The sequence below is a fragment of the Carassius auratus genome, chromosome 16 (genome assembly GCF_003368295.1).
Source record: "Carassius auratus strain Wakin chromosome 16, ASM336829v1, whole genome shotgun sequence".
Classification (NCBI taxonomy): domain Eukaryota; kingdom Metazoa; phylum Chordata; class Actinopteri; order Cypriniformes; family Cyprinidae; genus Carassius; species Carassius auratus.
The window spans coordinates 12788759-12807076 of NC_039258.1; the positions used below are offsets into that span (position 1 = coordinate 12788759).

General features: G+C 34.4%; 1 protein-coding gene across 1 annotated transcript; it reads left to right on the plus strand.

Moving 5' to 3' along the window:
* The first annotated feature begins 3274 nt into the window (after positions 1–3274).
* entpd3 (ectonucleoside triphosphate diphosphohydrolase 3) lies at positions 3275–17452 on the plus strand. Its single transcript, XM_026284147.1, has 10 exons — positions 3275–3389; positions 4418–4540; positions 5538–5655; positions 6042–6201; positions 6545–6704; positions 6855–7082; positions 9698–9970; positions 10567–10677; positions 10811–10948; positions 16689–17452. Exons 1-10 carry the CDS (start codon positions 3333–3335, stop codon positions 16878–16880), a joined length of 1560 nt encoding a protein of 519 aa, XP_026139932.1. The 5' UTR covers positions 3275–3332; the 3' UTR covers positions 16881–17452.
* Positions 17453–18318: the final 866 nt, after the last annotated feature.

Genomic DNA, 18318 nt, shown 5'->3' on the forward strand with positions numbered 1-18318 from the left:
TAGTCGGCATTATTCCCCCTTCCTGAATTTGTGCTATTTGATTTACTACTGTGGATGTAAAAAGGACACGATTTCTCTCTGGGGTCAGTGTCTGTCAGTTGTAAATCCAAGGAGAACTTGCTCGTCTAATTGCTTCTAGAGGAATCACACATCTCAGCCTCCTCTCTTAAGATGTCTAATGGAAGCATTAATGTATTCTGAAAGTATCTGCTGTGCAAACTGAATAACTGATACAGATATAGCAACAAAACTTTATATTTTATTTACAGTATACATATAGGAATCCATCATTGCTGAGTGATATAGCAGGCATTAATGCCTTTGATAATAATTAACTGAAGAATAATCATTGTGTAGATTCTAGTTGTGGTCATTTATTATATTATGGATATGAATAACAGTTCATTTATAGTCTTCAGGGATGTTATGATGATATATTTGTTCATATCTATTCACACTTAAACTTTGCATTGATTCCCTATCTAAATATGAATGCTCATGTGATAAGACGGTTTTGAGTTTCACTGAGAATTCAATTGAATCGAATGCTATTAGATTATTCAGTGGTTGTATGATATACAGTATTAATAGAATTAGGGGAATTCCTTTCTTCTGCCTACTATCATGCTTATTATACATATTGTATATTAGACTGCATACAGGAATGGAGAGTTATACACTGAGCATGTTGAACATTCATTTTTCAGATGGTGAATTAAAAGCATGAAAAATGACATCATAATATCCAATCATGTATAATTTTAAATATACATTTCTCTGTTCAGTTTTGTCTGGTCTACCAGTTCCATACGTGTGTCTTCCTCCTGTTCTCCATGTTGGATTTACTCCTGTGTTGCATTAATAAAGACTATTTCGATTATCCTCGGCTCTGTGTTCCTTTCGGCAGCATATAGATTGTCAGTATTTTTATGCCAAGTAAATTATATATGTAATAAATACAAAACCTTTACACAAAATAACAGCACGTATGACATCACTTATTACTCTTGGTTATTTATTATACATTTTTAACTATCAAAATGTTGTTATTGCTTTCCAAAAGGTCATGAAAAAAACAATGATCAGTTATAAATTAATATTAACCTATACAATTTTGGGAAAAATATAGTTGTCCATTTCTAGTTCATGACACATAATACATTATATAATGTAAAAAACTTTAACTGTATTGTTTATCCTTATTTATTGAAACTAAACACTTTTTTGGAAAATGTGTGAATTGGCTCTTGTCATTAGTTCACAAACAGCCACACAATAAACTCATCATCTGTAGCATTAACACAGTGGATCATGTTTTTGATATTAAACACCATTGACAAGCGAGAGTATTTATAGGCGCAATGCCTTTGTACGTGGCAATGAAACCAAGGACTGCAAACTATGTTATTGCATAGTGAGAAATGCTTCAATATGCCTGTTTTCCCTGCCTTCTCCATCCTAATCCAGTTGTGAAGAACTGACTTTCCGGCTTCTTGTGGCTAATGGAGTGTCAAATCACACTTCCAGCAGCTAAATATACTTGTATTCAGCACACCCTATGACGAACAGAACAATCTAATTCAGTTTGTCTTCATCTCCAGTCAGTGTTAAGGTATGATTCATCTTCCCAGCTTTGGCTAGATGTGTGAGGCGTCAGGGTGGCGAGGATGTCCAGCGCTTTGTATAGAACACAAGTGAATAAAGGACAGCTGAAAAATGTGACATTTTTCTTTAGAATAAATAAAAATAATATTGATGATCCCAGATGATCTGGGTGATATCATGTTACTTTTGCTGAGCGTGGTCAAGTGATAATAGTCATCATTAAAGAGATTCAGAGAGGTAATTTTACAGCAGACTCAACAGTAAGCATTCAGTGTAGAGTGTAAATGGTGTAATACAATTATCGTGAGCTTAGAGACATTATCTAGCTCAAAAGATGGAATTTTATTTAAAGTAAAATACTTTAACAATGTCAACCAGTTTCCTGGATGAATGAATTTCCATGCTATTTCATGCTTCAACAACCACCCATTGAACTTCTCATGCTGATTTCTTTATCAGTGGAAATATATCAATGGAACAAAAAAAGAAAAATGAATTAAATACTGTAACCTTACAAGTGAATTTAGCTGTAACCATTTGGAGCTGCTTTGATTTTACATAAAGTGTTTGAGTATTAATGTATTGATTCAGAATTTAATTTAAAATCCATGGATGGATGGATGGATGATGGATGGATAGATAGATAGATAGATAGATAGATAGATAGATAGATAGATAGATAGATAGATAGATAGATAGATAGATAGATAGATAACTTTTTCCCCAGCAGTTCCCAGAATGTTTTTTCCCTTTAGTTTGCATTACAAACTCCTCAATGAGGATTCCACTTTGAGAAGATCTTCCCTGAAGGATTAATACCTCACCCAAACCACATTGCAAAGTGTGACTCTGTTGTGTAAATGGATCCTGTGCTAGCAGAGAGTTAATGTAAATGTCAGTGTCAGTATGTCTGTGACTTTCCAATAAAGTGATATTTTGTAAGCTCTGATCACCGCACAGCTCTTTCGTTCATTCTCAGGTTGCTGTAAAGTGCCCCATTAGGATCAGGCATAAACATATCTAGCTGACCAAGCACACAAAATAACCCATTAAAAGGGGCATTTTCAAATAATATTACAAGCTTTTAAAAACACTTAATGCGCAGCCAGCAGAAAGAGAATTATGAATAGATTTTACCTCTCAAATGTCAATTCTCTTGCAAACGGTCTTTATATGTTGTATTCCCCACCAATATACAGTCATTATTTTGTTGTTTAACATTACTGAATGAAATATGTCTTAAACATAAACTGAAGTCTCTTTTTTTCTTTGCAGTGGGAACTGCCACATTCATAACTATAGAGTAAATGTAGCTGACTGCACGGAAAGGAATCAAATGTTTGTTCCGTGTCTTCAAAGCATCTTAAGAATTTCCATAAAACAATTGATTCTTTATTTTTAAAAACAGAAATTTAATGAATTGAAAACTGAATGAAAAAATCATCCCCAGAGATATTGTATAAATAGCAAACAAATTGCTAGTAATATTATTTGATTATTTTTAGAAAAGTTGACAAGTGTGTATGGTCTTTTCCTTATTAACATCCATCTGAATGGGTGGAGTTTCTAATGAACTTTAATGGTGAGATCCTGCTTACTGGGAGTGACAGCCAAACCCCTTCCTTTCTGTCTCCTCATGCTTGCTTTTTCAAACACTAACATATGCACACACTCTCACACACATCCAAGCACAGTTACACATTTACAGTCTTGCACGTCTGGACAGAATGATCAATAAAGAGTCACAATCTTCAGACCACCTTACAACAGCCTCACGCAGAGGGGTAAGCAAATAAACCTTTTTATCACTGTATTAATAATGGTATGATTGTTACAGAAATGTATGTATTTTGTATTTGATATTTGTTTTCTTATCAGATCATGAACAGATGTGTTTCGATTAATAAAGAATTTCATTGATTTAAATTTTGTTCTCTTTTATTGATAGTTATGATATCTTTGAAATCTGCAAAATAATGTTATATATACAGTACCAAATTTACAGTACAGAACAATTTGTGGGCTCGCATCTCAAAATTAATATATGTGTATATAAGATATAATTTAAATAAACAATTCCACAGTAAGATGTTTTGGATGACAGCACAGAAGCAGTATTAAAATGGTGTTAATACTGTATGTCTTTGAGTTCAAAACGCTAACCACTTTCTTTGATCAAATTAGAAACTGAAACCATAATATGGGTTAGCGTAAGAGGCTCCAGGATGATTTGAGAACATACTTACATCTGGTTGAGTACGGTACAAAACTGAGTGTGCTCCAGGCCATTTTTACAGAAGATGACAAACCTTTGATTGACAGAGTGCCTGTGGACTTGACAGTGTCTGGAAGAGTTTCTCAAATCTCACAACATGACAGTTGTCAAAAAAAAAAAAAAAAAAAACATCCAAGCAAATGCTGAAAGTCATTAGTTGGGCAATTCATTTAAAAAGTAACCCTCTTCCTCAATCACTCACTGTAAAATGATTTTTTCAGTTAAAAAGTAAATAATAAATAAATGCTTTATTACATAATATCTAAATTGTTTACACAATATCTAAATTGAAGCATCGTGATTACAAGGTTGCATTAAGTTGCCTTAAAATTTAAAGCTCACCTCATAATTTCAACTGCACATTTTAACCTTTTTATGTGCATGTTGGATAAATGATAGCTTGATGCCTAGATTCAAAGCATGACAATATATAGTTTTGTAAAGTAATAGCAAATGAAAAACTGTACGTTTCTTTTCAGCTATTAGTTGCATGAGAATTAAGCTGGAATTTTGATATATTCATCTTTTTGTCTGTAGGTGAGGATGGCAAAAGTGGCAATAGCTATTGCCGCCGCCTTTATGCTGGCCAGCATAGCAGTCATCATATCTATAGCAGTTGTACAAACTCATAAGAAGACTTATATATCGCGTGGATTAAAGGTAAAATTATCTAATTTGTACATGCGTGATACAAGTAGAGTGTATAAAATTATGAGGCATGAAAGTACAATTGGTAAGTATAATTAACTCATTCATTTGTTAATGAATAATATATAATATAATTTGTTTAATAATATGTAATATGTGGTTAAACTATATATTACACATGAATGTTTGTATGTTCGGCTTATGTAACATTCCTATTAAGTGTTGAAAAACAAACATCACACATCACACATATGGAACACTATTCATTTACAGATGAATAGTGGGCAAAATGTGGTGAAAGATTATTATAGTTATGATTTACGGATTATGCCTTTACATAATACTACTTTCAGCTTCCTATTACTCAGTGAAACCTATTTTTCTACACACAAAAACTACTTTCAGTGGATAATCACCACACAACACAACAATGCATCATTAATCTTTAAATAGATGATCCTTTTGATGACTCATGAAGTCAATCCTTGAATATTTTCCCAACGGAAAAAATATGCTTTTGTTAGTTTCTTCCAAAAGGGCTTCAGGCAATTAGACATGCCTGCTCTTGACTGCTTCACTCAATCATGATTGAGACCATGTCAAATTGCTATTCACCAATGCATTTTGTGGAGAGTGCAAATGAATAAGCTCTTTATGGCTTTGAAAGAAAGAGAATTTGGTGGTGACAGTTACTGTAACAGTGTCTTTCATCACTTCTGTTGCTCTCTCTCTCTCCTTCTCTCTCTTTCAATTTCAATTTAGAGTGTGCTTTATTGGCATGACAAAAACTGTACATTTGTATTGGCAAAGCAGTTGCAGCTGGGCTGTTTACAAATAGTGCACATATGTATTAACAGAAAGAAAAAGAATAATAGTAATAATAAAATATATAAAAAGTATTAACCATGTAGTGCAAAGTGAATTAGTGTATGTGAATGTGTAAGTTAGAAATAAAATAGAAGATGGTAAAATAGAATCTCTCTCTCTCTCTCTTTCTGTCTGTCTCCAGTATGGTATTGTTTTGGATGCAGGCTCCTCCAGGACCACTGTGTATCTCTATGAGTGGCCTGCCGAGAAAGAAAACAACACTGGGGTTGTGAGTGAGACCAAAAAGTGTCAGGTTCAAGGTACTGATCAACTTATACTTTACAGTGAACAGCTCAGAGATATTAGTGGAACTTTCCATGAATTCTGCCCAAGTTGGGTGTGCCATGATGAAAAACAAAAATAATAAATAATAATAATAATAATAATTATAATAATAAAAGGTCTCACAGTTTGCAGGTAGACTGTTCTTCACAACATTTATTGAAATAGAAAAAGTGAAAAAAAAAATTGGTAAATTAATTATTATTTTATATAAAAAATAATAATAAGTATAGTTCTTTACTACTCTTTTTTTACTACTGTTCTTTACTACTCTTTTAACATAGGCAGTTATACAATAATAATGAAACTTAAACATTTTATATATTACAGAAGGTAATGTAATAATAAAATCTGTCTTTTCAAGGCCCTGGCATTTCAGATTTTGGTAAAGATAAGGATCAGGATAAAAAGACATGGCAGAGTTTAAAAGATTGCATAGCAGATATAACTCAGGCCATTCCCTCCCATCGGCATAACTCGACCCCAGTCTTCCTTGGGGCAACAGCAGGGATGAGGCTTCTACAGTAAGAATCCTTTTTTATCTATATATTTTCTTTTTATGTTCGTATCTCTATTGCTATATGTATCAGTTGAGCCATTTACTGTGATACTGAGAGTTCAGTGTTAGAGAACAGAATTAAATATGAATAGTAAAATATTAGATAAAAGAAAAATGGCCTTATGCTTATACATGTTCAGAGAGTTACAATTATGTTCAAAGTGTTATTTCTCAAATAACAATGCATTTTAAATCAATCAACGAAGAAATATCGAAATATATAGTTGCCACAAAGTTAAACTGACACGATGCATGCCATATCGTTGCAATAATTTATATTTTTTTTTATTTGATTTTTTTTTACACAGTATGAAAGATGAGGAGACTTCCAACGCTATTCTGAAAAACATCAAGAACTACCTTAGCTCTCTTCCTTTCAATTTTCAAAATGCATCCATTATCTCTGGACAGGAAGAAGGCCTTTATGGCTGGATCACCGTCAACTACCTGAAGGGGAACTTCCTAGAGGTCAGTCTATGGGCAGTGGGGATCTTTTGATTTTTTTTTTTTTTTTAAGGTACAGTCATTTTATTACACAATATTGAATCTGAACAAAAAGTAGAGAAAACTGAGATTTATTGAACTTTTTTACATGTTTAACTTTAGTCTGTTTTATAGAAAAATCTCTGGAATTCCTGGGTACATCCTCATGGGGCTGAGACAGTTGGCTCATTGGACTTGGGTGGTGCCTCCACCCAGATTGCCTTTGCCACTTCTGATGATGCCAAAGGTGAAGACGTCATTAAGGTTTCACTCTATGGCTATGAATACAACATCTATACTCACAGTTTCCTCTGCTATGGGAAAAATGAAGCTGAGAAGAGAGTTTTGGCCAAACTTGTAAAGGTAGAGTACACTCATGCCATTGTCTAATGAATTAGTGTGAATTACTTGTTCCATAAAATATAAATATGTTTTATTTATGATACAATAGGTAAAACATTTTAGATCCACATTGGATTTTTCTTTTAGATTGCATATGAATTGTGCCTGTTAGACAGCTTCTATTTGCTTCACTTCCATCAGTACACAAAGACACTGATCTGCAAAATATGCCTAAAACCTTTTTTCTAAAATCCATTTTTGCTGAGACATGCAATTAACCCCATAGCTTATGCTTAAAGAGCCACACAGATGGGAAATCAAAAATTACCTGTATTACAGTGTATGATGTAGCTGTCCATCAGTGTAAACAATGTGCAAAGTAATTAAACCAAAATTACACGATTTATAAAGTTATTGGCTTCTAAAGTAAAGAGTCGACTCTGAATCGCTGAAACGAGTCGTTATAGATTTCAAATCTTTTGCCCATCTCTATGTACGTCACTAGGAACACTTTGCATAATAATCTCCGCCTACCGTCTTGGGAGAAACGGAACTCTGACCTGCCCCACCCCCCACACAGACGCTCTGGTTGGTGTGATAGCATCATGTCGAGGAGACAGTGTGTTTTTAATTGTAAAGGCAAGTTTGTTTTAATTTCACTGCCAAGGAATGAAGATCAGAAGAACCAATGGCTAAAATTCATTTTTACCACAATACCAGAGCAGTACAACAAAGCCCTTTTGTTGTGTTCACAACATTTCACTGATGACTGCTTTTCTAATCTCGGTGAGTACAAGGCGGGATTTTCAAAGAGTTTGGCTATAAAAGAGGGTTCATTACCAACTTTATTTAGACCAACAAGCATCTCCGAATCACAACGCGAAGTATGATTATGAAGTTATGTGTTTGTTTTCTCCCGAGCGTCTTATCAGTATGTGTGCTGTCTGCAGCCTTTCTCTGCGCTGATCTTCATTTACAAACACGTCATTAAAATGAAGTGTAACAAGTGCTGCTAACAGATATTCTGTGATAAAGTAATCCATATGAAAACAACGCGATGTCCGTTTTTCACGTCTCCCTTCATTATATCTAATGTGACCACGCCCCCGCGCTGAACGCGCTATTCAGATTCAAACTGAAACGCGCGGCTTGAATACACCCACACAGAAGAAAAAGCAGCGAGACTGTTCAAGTTTTTGATTTTACTGTTTCCTTCGCGATGAGAGGAATAAGACATAATTCACCCCAAAAAGATGCTAACGCATTGTTTACCATGAAGTTGTGTGCGGAACAACCAATCAAAACTATGTCAGTTGACCAATCAGAACACAGTATGCTACCGAAAGGTGGGGTTTAAGGAAACTGAATCTTTTGAACAGCTTCGCGCGAACCGTTTGGGGATCTCTGAGAATTGAGGTAATTTTAAAATTATATTTTGACAAAATGACAATGTTTTTTAACCTTGGATGGATTTAAACCTATTGTACAGGACTTATGAACAGTGATAGGAAGCTTAGAATTTTCATCTTACTGGCTCTTTAACGTTTCCCCGAACAATGCAATGTCAATATTTGTACAGATTGCAAAAATATCAGGCATTTAATGTAGGGTAAAAAAAGAGAAATGAATTTCAATTTTATTGTCCTGATTTCTACCAGAAATGTTTATGTTAATATTTTCTTTAAATGCATTGTACTGTATTAGGTATTTCCCAACATAAAACTATACTAACATTAAAAGAGACTTGTTTTAAACCCATCAAAGGTGGTCTGTCCCACCCCAGCAGTTGAAGTGTTTTCCAATTTATCAAATAGTGTTAAATGCTATTTAAATGTAGTGCAAATAGTGGCAGATATTATTTGAACTTCACTGTAGTTGTAGTACATTGTTAAATAGTGTTCAAGAATAACAACATATCCCGTGTATATGATACGTACATCAATGTATGCTGGCTTAATGGGATCTTATCTTTCCCTAACCATATTGAACCTGCTGATCAGTAAATGTGTTCCAGGAAGAGGACTGAGCAATGAGCCATAGTTCTGAGCGTGCACAACGTGAGCTGTATGTGTCATGGTGGATGTGCCAGCCCATTTGATTATCAGGATTCTTTTGTAATTTTATTATAATTATATCTCAACCAGATAGTGGTGAGCAGAACTAGTGTAAATAAACTTTGCCAACAAATTGGGCAATTTTCACTTTCACTTTCACATTTTTTTTTTAATGATTAACTATTTTAATGACCAATTACCTATTATCAATATAAAAAGGTAACACTTTACTTAAAGCCTTTATGTATAATGCATCATAAAATTTGTTTTAATGTATTACTTATGCCTTGTAATGCATGTTATAATGCATTGTACAATCTCATGAATAATTGTGACCACAGTTAATACATTTTAACACTTACAGTATCAATTCATTGTTACACTATGTATTTTAAATTCAATGTTAATATTTACGACAAGATATATTGTATTAAATTACACATTATGAATAATTATAATACATTATACCCCCTATTAACCTTTTAAAATGCATTATAAAGGCTTTAAGTAAAGTCTTATCATTTTACATAGTTGTCTCTCTCTCTCTCTCTCTCTCTCTCTCTCTCTCTCTCTCTTTCCCAGGAATCCACCAACTGGTCTAATGTGAATCACCCCTGTTATCCTTCTGGCTACAATAGCTCCATGCTTGCAGAGGAGGTTTTTGGCAGTGAATGTACAAAGAATGATCTTCCTACAAAGTATAGTCCACAGCAATATATTAGTTTCTTTGGACAGAGTGACCCTGAACAGTGCAAATTATTAGTTAGGAGTATCTTTAACCTGACATCCTGCCAGGGAACTGAAAACTGTTCCTTCGATGGAGTTTATCAACCACCACTCAGTGGAGACTTCATGGTAGGCATTTCTCTTAGTTAAGTTACACGCTGTAGCAGAAATAGTGGTAATGCTTTAGATTAGGGAGTACATTTTCAATAAGTAAGAGTTTTCACTCAATAAAATCCTAGCTGCTTATTAATAGTTAGTAAGGTAGTTGTTACGTTTAGGTTTGGGGTAGGATTAAGGGATCTAAAATATGGTCAGAATAAGGAATTAATGTGTGCTAATAAACAGCCTATGTGCTAGTAATATGCATGCTAAACAACTAGTTAATAGTTTACCCAAAAATCAAAATTCAGCCATAATTTACTCAACCTCATGTCATTTAAAACTTGTATGCTGTTATTTTGTCTGTAGAATGCAAAAGGAGAATAAAAAATATATAAATAAAAATAACAAACAAACTCTGAAAAGAACATCAAATTCACCATAAAAGAAGAGAAGTATACTATATATCAAGGCTTTGGAAGCCATATGGTAGCTTTGTGTGATCTCAATGATGTAATGTAGCTCTCAAATCAAATGGGTGCCTTTATGGTCAAACCTCAATAATGCCAAATGTCATTAATTTCTTGCATGTTATTGTGACCAAACGTTCCGACATTTTTGTTTAGGCTTATGCAGGCTTCTACTGGACTGCTTGGGCTCTTAATGTGAATGGATCCCAAAGTATGGAGACTTTCAACACGAACATGAAACAGTTTTGCTCAAAGGACTGGGATACTGTGAGTATTGACCAACTGCATAATCATTGACTGGTAGGATTACATACGCTGAAATAAATTATTCTTTGTGTAGATTTGATTGATGTGTAAAATCAATAAACCAACCTTTTAATGTCCACCCGACCCCCTTTAGCTCAAGACATCCATCAAACACATCAGAGAAATCCATCTGAAGTCCTATTGCTACTCTGCAAATTATGTGCACAGCATTCTTGCAGATGGTTACAAGTTCAACACAGACAACTGGAAAAATCTCAATTTTCAGAGAGAGGTACATTTCTTTTTTTCTTTTTTTTTTTTTCTTTTTTTTTTTTTTTTTTTGTATATTCGCAATTTCTAGCAGGATTCTGACAAAGGCCAAATGTATTTTACTGTTTTACTATTGGTTTACAAAATAACTAATCTCATTACAAATAAACTCAGTACTGCTTTTAACCAGATATACATAAAAATAGGAAAATGTTGATATCATTGTAGTTTTGAGAATGACACAAATATAAATTTTCACAAATTCTGCTGCACTGTAAAAAATTTTGCCGTTAAATAACAGTAATTTTCTGGCAGCAGGGGCGCCAGTAAAGTACTGTTAATTTACAGCTCTTAACCATTAATTTACCACTCTTATTTTTTAACAGTATTTTACCGTAAATTCTACCATGGAAATTAACTCCACTCCCACTGCTTCAAACAGTTCTAGTTTTTAAAATTAGCATTCCTACGATGTTAGTACTATGAACTTATTTCATTTGAGTCCACTGAGAAGGAATATTTCTTAATATAACGATGCAAACACTTAATGTGCAGTAATAAAGTAACTAAATACATGACTTTTACTCAAATCACTGCAGCTCATTGTCATCTACACCGCACATGTATGTGCTGAAGTACTTAACAGAGAGATCATCACTGTATCAGCAACTCCACATTTACTGCCTTTATATAAAGCAGCAGAAAATCAGAATTTGTGGCTCATCATTGACTGAAGCACCGGCTCTACTCTCCAGCACAATGGTGAACAACAAAACTACATTAAACTAAACGATCTCTCTTGTGCAAACACACATTAATACAGTCAAGTTCAGTATTTACTCTCATTATCAGTGTATGACTTTGCCTAATTTTTTTTCTATGGATGTTCACAATTATTTTAGTTAAATTAACTTTTTTTTTCATTTGGTAAATCTGACGTATACATTTTACAGTATATTACTGTTTTTCCTTGACTTAACGGCAACAAACTGTAGAAAAACACTTTTTTTGCTGGCAACCATTAATTTACGGCAAGAAACAGTAGAAAAACAGTTATTTACTGGCAGCAGGGGTGCCAGTAAATAACTGTTTTTCTACAGTTTGTTTCCTGTAAATTAATTACAGTTTATTACTGTTAAATTATGTTTCATGCTGTTTTTTCTTCATCTTAAATCTTTAACCCTTTAAACCCCACAAGAAAATCCTCAGTTTTAAATGAACACTTATAATGTGTGCACACTACAGAGTGTTAGAGTAACACTGAATCAGTGAAGTTAATGAGATAATTCGGTGATTAATTGATGATTAAGCATTAGTGATAAACACCTGCAGAATCACTGAAGGAAAGAGAAACACAAGATCTACAAATGACTTCAGCCACAGCCTTAGATGAAATCAACTGAATAAAAGAATTCATCAAATCTCTCAAGATCTGATTAAACAACTACTAAAACAGCTTCACCAGATTCACATTACTAACCAGACTGACTTTATTTCTGTCAGATGTCTACAGAAGAACTTATGGAGAGTTAAATAGGTTTAGGTGTTTTTTTTCACTACCATGATGGAGATCAGTGTTTACTTTAGTTGAGCTCTTGAACGTGACTTTTCAACAACTAAGGTTTTTTTTTTTTTTACATGCTGTAACAATGCGCCTTTGGAATCTGTTATCGAAAAACAAAAGTACGCAGAAGAGAAAAAATCTGATATTGTTGTTTATAGATTGACAAGAACAAATACTATTATTTCTGATCTAATCCCATGTCTCTTCTCTTATTGAATATTGATACTACAGCATAAGAAGGAACACTGCTGAGCCATAAGTTATGAAAGACTTAAGAAAATTTCACTCATAATAAAAAAAAACCTTTGCTGAAATTTAGACAGAAACATCAAGAATCAGCGTATGAATCACAACAATGGTGACAATCCACAAAATAAATAAACATATCAGTTCTGAACATCACAATACATGCTACTAAAACTTAAAACAAATGCCAAATTATAAGCACATAAGAATTCAAGAAAATAAGTGAACAATTCAGGGGCATAATTTATTCATGCCGCAATGCATGCTGGGAATCATGGATGAGTTTTATCCTGTGCTGGTACCCAGCATGCATTGCATCATGAACCTTTTGATTGTCACCATTGTTGAGATTCATATGCTGATTGTTGATTTCTCTCTTTGAGTGTTGTGGAGACTGCTGCCCGAAATATTTTTTAACTAAAACTAGTCATTAAATCCATAAATACTGGTTATCACACTTCTTTTCAATCTTGCAAAATTGAAGAAACAAAAAAAAATTGTGTCATTCACTCAAATATTTCAACACCAAATTAATACTTCATTACTATAGCAACACTTTAAGTCAGTCTAGTAGATCATGCCTGACAGAAACATAATCACTTGACTAACAAAATTAATATTGCTGTAACAGATGTATCATGAAGATACAAATACAGCAATGAAACAAAATGTAAAGTGCAAAAGTCAAGGGTCAGGAGACCAACTAAAGTAAACACTGATCTCCACAATGGTAACATCAAACAAAACAGTAACATTATCATCTAAATCTCTGTAATTCTCAGTAAGATCTTTCGATCTCTGATCTCTGATCTGATAGAAATAAAGTCAGTCTGGTTAGAAATGAGTGAAGTTGGTAAATCTTCAGTTGATTTCATCTAAGGCTGTGGCTGAAGTCAGTTGTAGTTCTTGTGTGTGTCTTGTTTCTTTTTCTTCAGTGATTCTACTCGTTAACAGCAGCTGTTGATCATTGTCTGAATTCACTCATTAATTTTCATTCTCTCTGTCAGGTGGACTATATTAGTAAACTCATGTGGAATAGTGAATGAGGGTGTAGGGTGTGATTTGAAACACAGCCGCTGAGTGTAGACTTTGAACGTTGTTAATTTACGATATATAGCAGCGGGCTACCTTCTCGAAAATGATGAATATTACCCAGAATGCACTGTTTTAATGAAAAACAGTATGTTACTGTCGAAATTTGGCCGTTTTTTTACAGCGATTTTTAACAGTGTGCCTCAGTTTTTATGAAGGCAATTTGCATATACTCCAGAAAGTTATGAAGAGTGATCAGATTGCAGTTGGTTGCAAAGTCCCCCTTCACTATGAAAATTAACTTAATCCCAGAAGCATTATCGCTGTATCACAGCTCTGCCACAAAAGGACCATCTAACATCATGTCAGTGATTCTCTCATTATCACAGGTGTGAGTGTTGACGAGGACAAGGCTACAGATCACTCTGTCATGCTGAATGATTTAGAATAACAGACTGGAAGCTTTAAAAGGAGGGTGGTGCTTGAAATAATTTTTCTTCCTCTGTTAACTATGGTTGCCTGCGAGGAAACATGTGCAGTTATCATTGCTTTGCACAAAAAAGGATTCACAGGCAAGGATAATGCTACTATAAAGATAGCGCCTAAATCAATCATTTATCAGATAATCAAGAACTTCAAAGGGAGAGGTTAAATTGCTGTTAAGATAGCTTCAGGGCACCAAAGAAAGTCCAGCAAGTGTCAGGACCGTCTCCTAAAGTTGATTCAGCTGTGGGATCCGGGCATAGGCAGTGCAGAGTTTGCTCAGGAATGGCAGCCGTCAGGTGTGAGTGCATCTGCACCATGGACTGTAGAAAAACATCGACGTAGTGTAGGGTGATGACCCGTAGACTCCTGAAGAGTGTTTTTGAAGCCAAAAGTGTGCAGAGCGAGCCTTCGCCATCTTGGCAATGCGTCACCGTGTAACTCTCCTGGGCAATCGAAAATGGGTAAAAGGCGGGAGCTGGTTGCTGAAGACACGCCCACCTAGCTCTACAGCAGTGGCAATCCACCTGTCACTCAAGTGACCACACCCTTAATTATGCAGAATTTTAGGGCTTAATGTAATTTAAACTTATTAAAAGAAAATTCACCCTCCTCACAGGTGTCATGTAGGGCAAAATTAGCTATATAGACCAAAATAATTTTTTGAACCAAGCTGTAAACATGTTATAAACATGTTAAGTTGGCATTTTAACATGGGGAGTCTATGGGATTGACTCCCTTTTGCAGGCTTCACGAGAGAGAGAGAGCGGGAGGTTGCCGCTTGATCTACATGCACAGTTAGGCCAAGACTTTTGGGCAGCAAAGAACCCACTTCTTTCCTGGAAAAACATCAGGGATGGACTGATATTCTCCAAAAGGTACAGTGATTGGACAGATGAGGACTGGGGACAAGGCTCACTCACAATTTTGCCTAAGAACACAGCAAGAATAAAGAATGGTACAAACACATCCTCAGATGCCAACTTCTCCCGACCATCCAAGAACAGTTTGGTGATGAACAATGCCTTTTCCAGCATGCTGGAGCACCTTGCCATAAGGCAAAAGTGATAACAAAATGGTTTGGGGAACAAAAAATCTAAATTTTGGATCCATGGCCAGGAAATTCCACAGACCTTAATACCATTGAGAACTTTTGGTCAATCCTCAAGAGGCAGGTGGACAAACAAAAACACACAAATTCTGACAAACTCCAAGCATTGATTATACAAGAATGGGCTGCCATCAGTATGGGTGTGGCCCAGAAGTTGATTGAAAGCATGCCAGGGCGAACTGCAGAGGTCTTGAAAAATTATTTGCATAAACTAATTGTAATTGTTAATAAAAGCCTTTGACACTTATTAAATTCTTCTAAATTAATAAGTGAATAAAATTAGAAGAATTTAATTCACTTAATTTAATGAATTAATTAAATTACATTGATTCATTTATTTTTTTAATAAGTGCAAAAGGTTGTGGGCTCGATTCCCAGGGAACACATGTTAGGTAAAAAATTAAAAAAAAATTAAATGAAAAAATGTTAGCCTAAATGCATTGTAAGTCGCTTTGGATAAAGGCATCTGCTAAATGCATACATTTAATTTTAATTGTAATTTTAATTAGACTTCAGTATACCATAGTAACATAAAAAAATTATCTAAAAACATTGTAGCAGCAGACTTTGTGAACATGTATATTTGTGTCATTCTTAAAACTTTTAACTTTAATATTTGGCATGTCCACCTTTTGCAGCAATTACAGCAGCACATCTCTCTGGCATAGTGTCAATATATTTCCTGAGAACACTAATGCTATCCTCATGCCTTCTGCAACTCAAGCCAAAGGCTTTCCTTTGACTGTACAATAGATCTGTCCAGTTTATTTTCCAACTTGCCCCAAATTTTATGGGGTTGAGGTCTAAACTTTGAGGTGGCCAGTCCATCATTTTGAATGTTCCAGCAGATTCCTTCCATCGCAGGTCGTTCCGGAAATAGTTTGTTATATGAGTATTGTAATGGCAAATTCAACAAAAACAACTGAAATCTCTTAAATATGCCAAGTTTTCTACTAATTTTGTGATTTTTGCAATCTGAACACATTACAACATTGCAAATATTGCACATAAGACGCTAAAACTCAGAAATGGATGATAAACTTTACAAAGAATTAAAAACAAATGGCAAGTTAAACATGAATTTTTACAGAATACTGTAAACCAGGAATATTCATTTAAATGTCTTTTCACAGTTAATGCATTTCTTAGCACCTGAATTTTAAGGAACACACGTCGAATCTCGTAACCTATGTGCTGTATCAGCGCATGACTGTGATGTCAAATATCTACCAATGATATTCTCTCCCCCTCCAGCAAATCAGTTCTGTCTATCAAAACTCTGAAATGAACTGGACCTCTCCATATCCGTCTGTTTGTGTTTCACAGGTAAATAAGACCAGTATAGCCTGGTCCCTGGGCTACATGCTTGCACTTTCCAACATGATCCCAGCTGAAGGGAAAGTCATCAAGCTACCCATTAACAACGTCCTCTTTACTGGTCTCCTCCTGCTGTTCTCTGCTCTGACTATTATCACCCTTACATACCTCGTCATTGCACTGGTGCGCTTTTGTTATTGAGGTTTTTGTACTGAGTTCTCGTCTGCAAGACTAGTGTTCCACCCAGGGAGGTATTGTAAACCAGGAGAGATGTTGATGTGTCAATGCAGATGTACCTGCTAAAGAAAGATTATAATTATAATAAGGTTCAGCGGTGCTAAGGTTAAAAAAAGACACCTGATGTGAACACCAAACTGTATTCAATGTCATTCTATCCAAAAAGGCAGTGGACAGGTCTTTCTAGCCCAGGAATGCAGAAGCAAAGTCTTGTACTGGGGATTTGAATGAAAACACTGAAGACTAAGAAAAGATTTTAGCATATTTACAGTGGAAAGTATCTATTAGGTCCTGACGATGTTTTGATTGTGTATTGCATCTAATGTTTGTCTCGTTCAACTGCATCATGCTTTATGTATCATACATGTGTATTTCTGCATGTGCTCTTCAGCACACGTCGTCTTTGGACGAAATATGTCATAGTACTCTTAATAAACATTATGATTGTTAATGACAATATTAATGTGCAGTGAGGACTGGTGATTATGTATTTCAGCTGATGGCATTTGACATGTAATGCTATTAAAGTAAGTAAAATTAATTCTAAGGACACTTTTTATATAGACAAGTCAAGTCATCTTTATTTACACATATAGTGCTTTACATGACACAGATTGCGTCATAGCAGCTTTACAGTGTTCAACAGGAAAATAATGTTTCAACAATGCAATCAAATTTCAATTATGCTGTAAAGCAGCTCTTTAAAGAGAATAATAGTAAACATTCAATTTTCCAGGTAAAGTCAGCTCAGTGTTGACTCCTTGATGTCATCGCCTTGTTTGTACAAAGGGTAAAGTCAACAATGGAAAGGGACCCAAAATCCATTGGTGACAGAAATGGAGAAGAAGGGTAATAATAATAATAATAATAATAATAATAATAATAATAATAATAATAATAACCTTAGGAGAAACCAGGCTCAGCAAAACAAATATATTAGAAATATATTCTAAATAAATCTGAAAATTCAGTTCGACCATAAAAATTTCATCCAATTTTTTTATAGGAGAATAGGAATGATTATAATATGTTTTCTTTGGAGTAAGATAAAGAATATCAAGTCAAAATGTATACAGAGCATACTGTATATATGTACTGTATATGAATGTGATTTTATTAGATGCAATTCAGCAATAATATTATTGAAAATGTAAAACAAGTATAAAAGTATCCATAAAGGTTTTTAAATTCTAAGTGTTTTATTGTTTGTTGAAATATTACAGAATTATTTAAAATTCAGTAAATGTGACGCTGTTTTGCAAATAAATAAATAAATACAGTTATTCACATATTCTGCATCTTCCTCCTCTGTAAAATCAGAGGTGTTGTTAGCTTTTTGTTATTTATTTATTTTATTGAGGCTCCAGTGGGTTTTCTTCTTTTTCTTCTTCCAAACAAGATT